Source organism: Phocoena sinus, chromosome 19, assembly GCF_008692025.1.
Source record: "Phocoena sinus isolate mPhoSin1 chromosome 19, mPhoSin1.pri, whole genome shotgun sequence".
In the NCBI taxonomy this organism is placed as follows: Eukaryota; Metazoa; Chordata; class Mammalia; order Artiodactyla; family Phocoenidae; genus Phocoena; species Phocoena sinus.
The window spans coordinates 5,864,769-5,877,102 of record NC_045781.1 but is presented as its reverse complement, the minus strand read 5'-3'; the positions used below and the strand labels follow the sequence as shown (position 1 = coordinate 5,877,102).

General features: G+C 51.2%; 1 protein-coding gene across 1 annotated transcript; it reads right to left on the bottom strand.

The window, feature by feature from the left end:
- Nucleotides 1-272: 272 nt before the first annotated feature.
- On the bottom strand, nt 273-7,537 carry KLK5 (kallikrein related peptidase 5). Its single transcript, XM_032613367.1, is given in 8 exon segments — nt 273-829; nt 3,937-4,075; nt 4,163-4,234; nt 4,237-4,318; nt 4,321-4,417; nt 4,959-5,223; nt 7,062-7,106; nt 7,408-7,537. Coding segments are annotated over 8 exon segments (1,089 nt in total). The 3' UTR covers nt 273-570.
- Between the last annotated feature and the right edge of the window lie 4,797 nt (nt 7,538-12,334).

Below are 12,334 nucleotides of genomic sequence, written 5' to 3'. Positions count from 1 at the left end.
TTCACGCAGCAGGAATTTTCCTCTGTTTTGCCCGTTGCAATATCCCCGGCATCTGGACACATTCCTGGCAGTCGATCAATATTTATGAATAAAATGAAAAGCAGATCGAGTGAATCTCTGTTTGCTGCAAGTGAAATAACCTAATAGAGTGAACACAGCGGTGCCGAGGGGTGAGGGACTTGTCCCTGGCTGCCCGGCCGTTCAAGGAAGAGACCACACACGGAGCCCACTTCTCAGACGTTTTATTTCTGGTACCAGATTTGGGTCACAGCTGCAGAGAAGGTGGACTCTGGACCTGAGGAAGGAAGCACTGGGGAGACAGAGGTGCAGTGCAACTCTCGCCCCGGTCATTACGGGAACTGTCTTCAGGATCTGACCAGAAGGACCTGTCCATCCACTGTCCGGGAAGGGGGACCTTGATTCCAGGAGACCGGGGGCGGGGCACTGGAGAGATGAACAACCTCAACATTTTGGGGAAGGAAGTGGTGTCTGGAAGGAGTGTTGGGGTCCCTGCAGGGGTGGGGACTTGCATGGGGCGAGGGAGGCCAGAAAGCCGGGTCCTAGGACGACTCATGCATTAGACTGGATAGTGTCCTGGATCCACTTGGAGAACCAGCAGAGGTTGGTGTAGACGCCGGGTCTGTTGGGCTGGGCGCAGGGAAAGTCTCCCCAGGACACAAGGCCCTGGAGGGAACCACTGCAGACCACGGGGAGGAGAGAGAGGGGCACAGAGAGGCGGTGATGTGGGGAGGTGAGGGAGGGAGTCATATAGATGAAGAAGGACCAGGGCAGCAAGAATAGAGACACAGACAATGACAGCGAGGGAGACACATGTAAAAAGAGACACACAGAGAATATTAATATTTCACCCCACGTTCACCCTTTGGAAACCCCCTCTGTCCCTGTCTACCCAACCCCCAACCTCTTTTCCGTCTGTCTTCCTCATTGTGTGTCTCTGCCTCCTTCTCTCTCTCACTCTCCCCTCCAACCTTTGAATATTGTGTTTCTCCTACTGGACACCCCTTCCTTTCCCTTCCTCACTCTTCACCCGTCCTTGACACCAATCCGCCTTGTACATATACCTCACTTTTGCAGAGAGGCAGTTCTCAGCCCCTGGGTGAGGGGTTCTCAACCTGGGCACCGCCGACGTTGGGACTAGATGATTCTTTGCTATGGGAGGGTGTCCTGTGCTTTGTAAGGCATTTGGCAGCATCCCTCTACCCACTACATGCTAGGAAACCCCTCCCTCCCCACCAGACAGCGGGTAACGATGATGAAAAACATCTCCGGGCATTGCCATGCATGCCCTGGGGGGTCAGAATTACCCTGGGGTTGAGAATCACTCCCTTGGACTAATTTAGGTTACCTGTGCTTAATTCCCCATAGCTCCCTGTAACCACCCTTCTGTAATAATACTCAGCACTCTTTACTGTCATTTCTTATTTACGTTTACGCAAAATACCTACAACCTGGCTTCTCTCCCCATTATAATGCAAGACACTCTTCCCCAGGCAAAAAAAGCTTAGCTGCCCCGATCGCTAAATCTCAACATTTCTCTCATCATCTTTTGTTCGCCCTTGTTCAGCATCCCTGCAGAGTTTCTTTTGCTCGGCAGGTAGTTAACTGCTCTGAGCCTTGGCTACTCGTCTGTGAAATAGAGTTAATAATGAAGGTTAATTGAGTGATGCATCGGAAACACTTAAAAGAGTGTCTGGGGGCTTCCCTGGTGGCGCAGTGGTTGAGAGTCCGCCTGCCGATGCAGGGAGCACGGGTTCGAGCCCCGGTCTGGGAAGATCCCACGTGGCGCGGAGCGGCTGGGCCCGTGAGCCATGGCCGCTGAGCCTGCGCGTCTGGAGCCTGTGCTCCGCAACAAGAGAGGCCGCGATAGTGAGAGGCCCGCGCCCCGCGGTGAAGAGTGGCCCCTGCTCACCGCAACTAGAGAAAGCCCTCGCACAGAAACGAAGACCCAACACGGCCAAAAATAAAAAAAATTATTTTTTAAATAAATAAAATTAAAAAGAAAGAGTGTCTGGCAATTAGCTAACTGCTCTTAGTGTTATAGTATTAGTATTATTACTATTTCTTGCTTTTAGCGGCCACACCCAGACCACACTCTGGTATGAAAAAGCCACTGGAGGTCTAGGGAAAGAAAAGCAAGGTACTACCCTTGGCTACGGAAAGGCTAGTGGTTTAAAATGCTGACATCCAAATCAGATTCGCTTTCTTCCGATAAAAACCCCTCCACCCATCCCTCTCTCCAGATGTGGGTGCTTCCAATGTTAAGTGGGGACACGGATTAAATTGGGCGATCTGGGGAGCTGCTGCAACTGTCACATTTGTAAGATTTGCGGGGGTGAGTGGGGTGGGTGGGGAGATTTTCCCAGCCATCAGAATGGGACTGGAGTGCTGTCTGAGCCCACAGCTTACTAAACACCAAGATTACTGAAACATACATCCTGCCAGCAGAGAGCTTGTTAATTTACATTCCTCTAGACCCTTTGGGGACCTGAATACAGGGAAGGGTCCTGAGCTGTAACAGTTTAATTTCTGTCATCCTCAACAAATAAAGCTCCCGTGAGAATACAAAGAAGGTCGTACTGGGGATGAAGAAATATTTGCTGGACATTGGGTCCCACTCATCTCTCCAGCCTCAACCCCTGTCCCCCAAACATGCTGGCTCTTTTTTTATTCTTTGAATCAGCCGAACTCCTCCCTGCCTCAGGGCCTTTGCACATGCTTTTCTTGCCCTTAACCTTTGCAAGGCTGGCTCCTTTGCGTCATTCAATCTCTGCTCCGATGCCACCTCTCTGAGACCTTCCCAATCACCCTTCCAAATACTGCCCCCCCATCACTTGCTTTCATAAAACTGTGTTTTATTTCCTGCACAGCCCTTACCACTCTCTGAAATTACCCTGTTTATGCAGTTTCCTGACCGTAGGATTTTTTTTAACCTTTTTGCTATTCCAACAACTTTGTGATCAATCCTCTCTATTAAATATTTTCGTTTAAAAATACCGACCATGGGTTTCTGTTTTCCTTCTTTAAGATATTTTACTAGCATTTGTCAGAAAACTTTCACACTACAGATTTTATGGGAATGAGACACTTAAGACTGCATCTGCCTGAAATGTTCCAAAATAACTAAGACAAAACTGCGATGTATATTGTATGAAGGGTGGCCCTTAGATGTGATATCTTTATTCACGGCACATCCTGCCCTTCTGTACAACACAGCCTTGATCTCTCCCTTGAGACCTGTGCTAATACAGTGGCCATTAGCTATATGGGGCCCTTAGCACTGAAACATGGCTAGTCCAGATTGAGATATGCTGTCAGTGTAAAAATACTCACTGGTACAAACAAACCAAAAACAAAGAAAAAATAGAAAAAAAAGAAAAAAAAAAAACAAACAAAAAAATACACACTGGCTTTCAAAGACTTGCTATGAGAATAAAAGAATGTAAAGCATTCCATTCATAATTCTTTTATATTAATTACCTTTTGAAATGATGGTACTTGGGATACATGGGATTAAATAGGGTATATTATGACAATAGTCAATTTCAGCTGTTTTTTACTTTTTTTACATGTAGCTACTGGAATGTTTAAAATTACATGTAAGGACTTCCCTGGCGGTCCAGTGGTTAAGACTCCGTGCTTCCACAGCAGGGGGCACAGGGTCCATCCCTGGTCATGGAACTAAGATCCCACATGCCCCACAGTGGGGGGAAAAAAAAAAACCCCACAAAAAACAAATAAGATTACTCGTAAGGCTCACATTGTATTTTTACTGGACAGCGCTGCTCCAGAATGAGCTCTGTGAGCGCCGATCTGATCATCGCAGGGTCCCCAGCACACAGCAAGGCTCCAGGTGACACGGCTGGTTTCAGTGCGTGTCTGAATGAATGGAAAAGTCTCTAGCCTTACCTTGCAGGAGCTCTGCCGGCCTGGTCACCAGCACAGGACATGGTGTCATCTATCTGATTTGGATAGGCCGTCTTGCACCTGTCCTCACTTAGCACAGTGATGTCCAAGCACTGGAGGACTTTGGGGAAGGGCCACAGTGAGTGGTGGAGGACGATGGGAAGGGGCAGAGTGCTCAGAGACAGAGAGGGGGAGAAGGCAGACACAGGTGGGCAGCGGAAGAGACCTGGACACTCACCCTGGGGACTGCTGGTCTTTTCCCAGCCAGACGCCAAGCAGCTGGTCCCAGCGGATGGACAATGGGAGGCGTTGATGGCCCGACGTGTTGAGCCTCACAGATTCTTTCGTTCAGTTTGATGAGCGTGAGGTCGTTGGAGTGGCCGGGGTGGGGGAAGAGCCAGGGTGGGGGATGGATTTGATCCCCTGAAACAGCTGCTGCCTGGATTCATAGATGGGTGACAGGGAATGGTGGCCAAGACGGATTCTGAAAACTCTGAGGAAGATGGTGCCGATCACGACCGACTCTGGTCCTTACCCCCATATCCAGTGTCAACCCCAATGCCAAACCTGCTCGCAACCCCAATCTCACCCCTATCCACAAATCCATCCCCAGCACCATCTTTATCTTCAACCCTCCCAGTCACAACTCCAAACCCATCTCCATCCCGTCCCCAGCGCTAACCCTAACCCTTTCCCCACACAGAAACCACCCACCACCCTCAACCCCAGCTCTATCTAACCATGCCCAACCTCAAAGCCAACCATCTCCAACTCCACCCATAACTCTAATCCAAACCCCATCTTCAATCCTACGTCTATTCCGAAGCCCCACCCTATCCCAATTCCATTTTTATCTCCACTCCATCCCAATCTCCACCCACCTCTAATTCTAGAGCCAAACCTAATTCTATCTTAATCCCAAACCATCAGCATACGACCAAACCCATCCTCGTCACATCCCCCCCCCCACCGCCATGCCCCATTCCCCCATCCAACCTTCCCCCCTCAGCCCTCCTCTCGGAGCCCCCACTCACTGCTTTCGGCAGTGGGCAGCCGTGAGCAGCCACTGCGAGTCCACCAACACGGCCCCGCAGTACAGCTTGCTGGGTCCCAGCAACAGCGCACCCTGCCACGGCTGGCTGGGCCTCTCGCAGTCGGTCCCATTCACGAGGCGGCTGCTGGTGCCGTCAGACGCCCGGGTGTTCTCCCCGGCCCCAGGTCCGAGGTCCTGGGTGCTCCCGGAGGGCCCGACGGCAGAGGAGTTGTCGCAGGAAGCAACATCATTTGCGAGAACAGGCTCTGGGGGCAGAAAATAGGGGTGGGGGGGTTGCCGGAAATAGAGCTCGGGAGCGGGGCTTGGACTCGGGGGCGGGGCTTATAATCAAGAGGCGAGACCAGCCAGAGGAATTCTGACCCCCGAGGGGCGCTTTTGTTGCGGGGGGGGGGGGGGGGGGGGGGCGGGGGCGGGGGCGGGCGGGCAGGGCTCTAGGGGCGGGACCTCGTTTTAAGAAGTGAGGGTGGAGGGGGGGGTCAAGCCTTAGCGAATGGGGTCTGGGCTAGAGTCGGCAGAGCCTGAGATGTGGGAGGGGCTTGAAATCAACTTGGGCAGGGCCAAGGCCAGCGTCCTGCGGAGGAGTCGATCCTATAAAGAGCCCTGACTTTGGGAGAAGAGGCAGGGGCTGGGTTCGAGGAGCTGTGGTCAGGGCAGGAGGTGGATCCTGGCCCAAAGGAGGAGAGCCAAAGAGGCTGGGCCTTTCTTGGGGGAGGGGCACAGCTCAAGGATCCCTGACTGTAGATAAGAGTCTGGACTTGGGGTATGGATGGGGAAAAGGGGCGGAGTCAGAGCTTGTGGGCTGGGCCAGAGTTGGAGGAGCAGAACCAGGAAAAGTGCCGAGACTGGCGTGGGACTCCCGTGGGGTGGGGGGTGGAGAGCAGAGCTGTTTTACGAATTCTTGAACACAAATGTTCCTCCTGAATTATCCTGCCCTTCTCCCTCACACAAACCTGCAGATAGGGGCATAGATTTCCTACCCCATCACCGGTTCCCCCATCGTCTGTTCACGCGCTCACTTGTTTATATTCTTGCCGAGGACCCAGACAAGTGAAACCCTTGCTGCTGCCTTCATTTATGCACACAGTCCAAGAAACAGGCACACAACGGCTGTCACAGACGTGCACACGTACAGTTACACAGGGAGGCGTGCGTCGTCTCCATAGGGACGGTTACACACACAGCTCTGCCTCGTGGTACACACGCTTCCCAGGTACACACGTTCGGGGGCAGCCTTACATGATCTCACTCACTCACACACAGTGTTTTAGTGACCTGCGTATATATGCCTCGTGTGCAGACGGGTAGAGACTGCCACTCACTTCTGCACACAGCATGGTGGCATGTGACAAGGTTAGACTCAGTGGACCAAGCATGACACAGGGCAAGTGACCTAGCATCATCCACCTTCACACAGCCACTGTCTCGTGGTGACAGCCTCTTCTCCACACTCAGTCTGCACACTCAGCAGGGATGGGCGCTCCACACACACACACAGCGCTGCACCATCACACATACAGCCACTACAGCCACACAGTCACATACAGTCACCCATACACAGACCCTCAAGCAGCCACGTGTTTGCAAAGATAGCCACACAAAATCCTGCACCCAGCCACAATCACACAATCACAAACGGCTACCCGAAAGCACCTAGCCACACATTTTCATGGTGCCAAGCACTTTTGTCACACACAATCCTGTCACACAGGGACAGAAACCAGCAGTCATACATACACAAAGCCAAGCAGCCGCACACGGTAACACTCACAGTCAATGATACACACACACCATCCTAAATGCACAAACACCCGGTCACACAATCACATCTACAGCCTCAAAGAGTAGTCACACCTGTCACAGACGGTCACTCAGTATGGGAAAAGGCACCACACACACACACACACACACACACACTCGGTAGCAGTCATACAGCCACACACAATCACAAGTAAAGACAGACTCACATTCACCCAGCCTTGGAGCCATAACTAGTCACATGTGTTCCCCCAGTGCCACATAGAGAGTCACCGACAGCCCCACGATGCACAGTTACCCTGCGTGCACACACTGGGATTCTGGGAACCTGTCACCCCCAGAATCAGTGCTGTGAACGCCAAGGTCATTGCACCTGGCGGGGGTGGGGCGGGGAGGAAAAGAGAGTGGGGAGGCCCAGGTGATTCTGGGAACCCTTACCCACCCCCACCTTCTTCCCTTCCCTGTTTCTCAGAGCAGAGACGGACCGCGAGGACATGGCCCACCCAGAGCGCTGAGATGAGTTGAGACTCAGGGCTTATAGACTTCAAAAGAATCAACATCCAGCATCCTCCAGTCTCCGAGAGAGGATGGAAAGAGGATGGGGGATGCATCTCAGACCAGAGCCAACGCAAAGACATCTCTCCCTTCCTATGCCCCGCCTCCCCAGCCCTCACCTGCCACGTCCCCCAGGTAGGGGGTGGGGAACCCGCTCCCAGCGCCGCCGCCGATGTCCTGCAGCCGCCTACGCCTCCGCTCCCGGCACCCGGCCTGGGTTATAACGACCCACTGATCCCTGGGGCGCATTCCCGGGTAGTGAGGCGCCCTGCCGGACCTTAGCAACCACTCCTCCGGCCTCCCCCCATCTCCACCCCCAAAGCACCCCCCACCCAGTCCCGAAGGCCACTCCCTACCTCCCTGGCCCCGGGATGGGGAGGGGTCTCCGGAGGTCTGGCGTCTCACCAGCTCTGGAGCGCCCTTGGCGCAAGTGTTTTTCAGTCTTCCCCGTGGCTTCACTCATTCTACCTCCCTCCGCCCCCCTTCTCATCTTTCCTTCTCTCTGTGTTCCGCTTCCCTCGGAATCTTTCTGAGTCTCTCTCCGTATAAGGCGCCCACCCAGTGTCTCTTTCTGCTGTTTTTTTTTTTTTTACAGCTTTATTATGGTAAAACTGAGGCACGGTACATATACCATATTTAATGCGTACAATGTGATCAGTTTTGACCCACACACTTCCAACCATCACCCCAGTCAATATAATGAGCTATCACCCCAGAAGTTTCCTCAGGCCCCTTTATGTGTTGCTGTGATTCTCAGTTCATCTCTCTTTCTCTACACCCCTGGGTCTCTCTCTGTATCTTTTCTTTTCTTTTTTCTTTCTTTCTTTTTTTTTTTTTTTTTTTTTTTGCGGTACGCAGGCCTCTCACTGCTGTGGCCTCTCCCGTTGCGGAGCACGGGCTCCGGACGCGCAGGCTCAGCGGCCATGGCTCACGGGTCCAGCCGCTCCGCGGCATGTGGGATCTTCCCGGACCGGGACACGAACCCGCGTCCCCTGCATCGGCAGGTGGACTCCCAACCCCTGCGCCACCAGGGAAGCCCCTGTATCTTTTCTTTTCTGTTACCTCTCTTTTCTCTGTGACACTACCCTTCTCTGTCTCCCTATTCTCTGTTTCTATCCCTGCATCATCTTCTTGTCATTACTCTTCCCCTTCTTCTTTCTTCTCCTCCTCCTCCCCCCCCCCCCCGCCCTTTGTCACTGGCTCTGAGTATGTGTATCTTTGTGTCTTTCTGTTCCTCTATCTCCCTCACCCTCCATTTGGGCCAGGAAGACTCTGGCCACTTTGCTGATGGACCCCCCTCAACCCCTTCTCTGCCCCTCACCCTGTGACCAGGGCCACCGGGCAGAAAGGGGCGGGGATCCAGTCTAGGCCCCCCGGCAGGTGCCTTACACAGCCTGTCTGACACAGCCAGGCGTGGGTGAGATTTGGGCAGGGCCACCTGTCAATGGGGAAAGAGGCCAAGAGGCCAGGCTAGGGGGTGGGTGGCTCCCAGCCTCTTGGGAAGTGGGGCACTGGGTAGGGAACCCAAAAGATGTCTCCTCCCTCCCCGGTTCCTGGGCCACCCAGGGCTGCCTCTTCTGACCTCTTATGCATTCCAGCTCTTCTTTCTGTCTGCCCCCAGCTCTACGCATCCACCTCTGTGTCTCCAAGTCTCTGTCTCCGCTAGGATATAAGAGCCAAAGACTCATTTGACACTTATTTACTGAGCATCTACAGTGTGCCAGACTCAGATCTGTCTGTGAAGAGAAATAGACAAACGAGCCTGGAGATGCTGCCTTTGCAGAGCTCACATTCCTTGAGGGCAAAAGCAAAGCTGTCTTGTTCACTTCTGTAATCCAGCGCCTATTGAATGGGAGGTTTTAGAGCCCTGAGACTCATTTCAGTGTATAGGGAAAAAAACTTAAAAACATAAAATTCTGAGGTTTGTTTTGGCGATTGCAATGAATATTTCATGCATTAAGGTGACAAATCCAGCAGCCTACTTCTTTGAAGCCTACAGTCTTTTAAGTTTAGCTTACAAACCTTTTTATTCCAAATATGTGTTTTGATTACAGGAAGGGTTTTGTTGTTGGGTTTTGTTTTCGTTTTGCGTTTTAATTTTTTTAATTGAAGTATAGTTGATTTACAAAGTTGTGTTAATTTCTGCTGTACAGCAAATCGTACCAATGTTTTCTTTTTTTCTTTTTCTAAGGATATGGCTGAGTCTTTTTTTGTAATTTATTTATTTTCTTTATTATTTATTTTTGGCTGCACTGAGTCTTCGTTGCTGCGTGCAGGCATTCTCTGGTTTCGGCGAGCGGAGGCTACTCTTCGTTGCGGTGCGCGGGCTTCTCATTGCGGTGGCTTCTCTTGCTGCGGAGCATGGGCTCTAGGCGCGCGGGTTTCAGTAGCTGTGGCACGCGGGCTCAGTGGTTGTGGCTTGCGGGCTCCAGAGCACAGGCTCAGTAGTTGTGGCACATGGGCTTAGTTGCTCCGCGGCGTGTGGGATCTTCCCAGACCAGGCCTCAAACCCGTGTCCCCTGCACTGGCAGGCGGATTTTTAGCCACTGAGCCACCGGAAAAGCCCCCAATGTTTTCTTAGGTCAGTCTCCCAAGGCAATAGAAATAAAAACAAAAATAAACAAATGGGACCTAATCAAACTTAAAAACTTTTGCACAGCAAATGAGGTAAGTCTTTATAATAATGTTGGGTCCCATTTACAAACTAAGTTAGTTAAATATCTTCAAACGTTTAAAAACTACATTTCTAAAACCACCACGCTCCAACTCTTCTGGAAGTCCTTCAGTTTTTAGGCAAACCTTCCAGAGCATGTAAATAAATTTATACATCTATGTACATTTTACTTATAAATGTGATCAACTGGGACTTCGCTGCTGGTCCAGTGGTTAAGACTCTGCACTCCCAATGCAGGGGGCCCAGGTTTGATCCCTGGTCAGGGAACTAGATCCCACATGCTGCAGTCAAGAGCCTGCATGCCGCAACTAAGATCCTGCCTGCCACAACTAAGACCTGGCACAGCCAAATAAATAAGTATATAAATAAATAAATATTTTAAAAAATATGATCAACATTGCATTCTTTCAAGTATCTCAACACTGAATATAAAGTTGGGATGACTCTAACTTAAAAATCACAGAGCGATGACCCATTCCAAGTTGACGTCAGAAGACTCTCCCCACAGTAGATAAAATTCTAGTAGACATACAAACACCTTCAACACCAAACGTGCAGAGATTCTGCTTCCAACAATATTCATGTTAAGGGTTGGGCCTTCAAACATTTCCATGCTCATTTTGAAAACATATCAGAATTGGAAGAAGATGTTAGCAGAGCAGTTAGGACCCCAAACTCTGGCACCAGCCCCCCTGGCATTCAATTCTGACTTGACCACCTACTGTCTTCGAGACTTTGGGCAAACCATGTTACCTCTCTGTTATTATTGTTAGTGTCCATTAAGGAAGAGGCTTTCCTCTCAGTTAACGGAAGTTGATTTTGGTCTGGACGTTCATTGATTGGCTTCTTCCTGGTGATCCCAGTGAATTTCAGGCCCCTATTTCTTCTTCATAACTTCTAAAAGGGGTTGGTCAAGGTGGGCCCGGGCCATCACGTGACTTAATATTTTCATGTACTCATAAAAAGTCAATTACTCCCTCCCATCGCATAAATTTCACCTTTGGTAAACTTCACCTTGATAAAATTTCACCTTTCTTTGGTTCTTGAGACATCTAAGTGTGCCTTTTCTCAAATCTAAAGATCTTTAGACTCGAGAGACACTGTTCTTTTCATATACTGCCTCTGTCTTTGGACCACGTAGCTCTTCTATCATAAAATGACACATGACTGACTTTGAATATCTCCTATGGTGTGGCCGCTCTGTGTAACAATTTCCAACTTCATTCTACTCTATGCTGGGCAAAAATAAGGTTGCGATAAATGTTTGTGAAGCAAACGGACCGTTGTGTCTGATTCTCCCTCTGTTCCTCAATATTTCTCTGCTCGAAACTTCAGCTCCCATGTTGGACCCTCTTCTCCCTTTCTCTGGGGAGCCACTTACTGTCCCATTCATCCCCCTGGGAGAATGCCTGGCTTAGATGTCGTTTTGTCTTTCTTGGAGATGGTGCAGTGGGGGTCAAGAGAGGAAGCCCTCTCTGAGGACAGGGACAGACCTGGGGCTTGGGGATAGGTGTGCGTGCATCCGTGTGGGATCACGCGCGGTGCATGTGGGTGGAAGAACCCCAGAAAGCATGTAGAAGCCTGGGTCCTCACCCAGTTCTGCCTGTCTGCCCCCCTCATTTTGGGGAGGGCCTCCAGTCTCTACACCTCCCTGCCCATCCCCCTCTCCTCAAATGGACTGCAATGAGATCTTTCAAATACCCACATCTGACCCTGTCCTTCCTTTTCTCAAGGCCCTCAGGATCAAGGTCAAGTACTTCTGCCTCGTACTCAGGGCCCAACGCCATGTTCCAGTGACCTACTTTCCCAGCCATGTCACCTATTTCTCTGGCCTCAAAGCCCAGCCCCCACCAACCTGGATGATTTGCCATCTCTGGAACACAGCAGATGTTCTCACACTCCCAGACTTTTCTACAGGTCATTACCGTCTTGAGTGTGCCACCCACCCAAACTTCTCCACACGGTGAATTCATATTCAGCCTCCCTCTCCAGCTGTCCCAGCCCCAGCCCCTGCTCAGCCCTCATCTTCTCTCCCTGCACCATCGCTTCTACTCCCCCCTGGCCTCTGGTCTCTTCTTTCTGGTCCATCCCGCACATGGCCCCAGAGCTGCTTCTGCTCTCATCCCTTCCATGGCTCCCCACTGCTCTCAGGAGAAGCCCTAGCCTCTCAACCTGGGGTCTGTGGTCTTTTGGGATTCGGTCCCTGCTCTCTTTATCTCCCATCACTCTTACCCACACACAGTGGCCTCCCAGCCCTCTCACCTCCCTGCTTTTGCTGCTACAAGGGGAGTTTAGTGGAGAAAGCCACCCCTCAGGGCTAGTTAGGTGGAGGAGACAAGGATGTCTTGCCAGGGAGGAGAAAAATCAAGTTG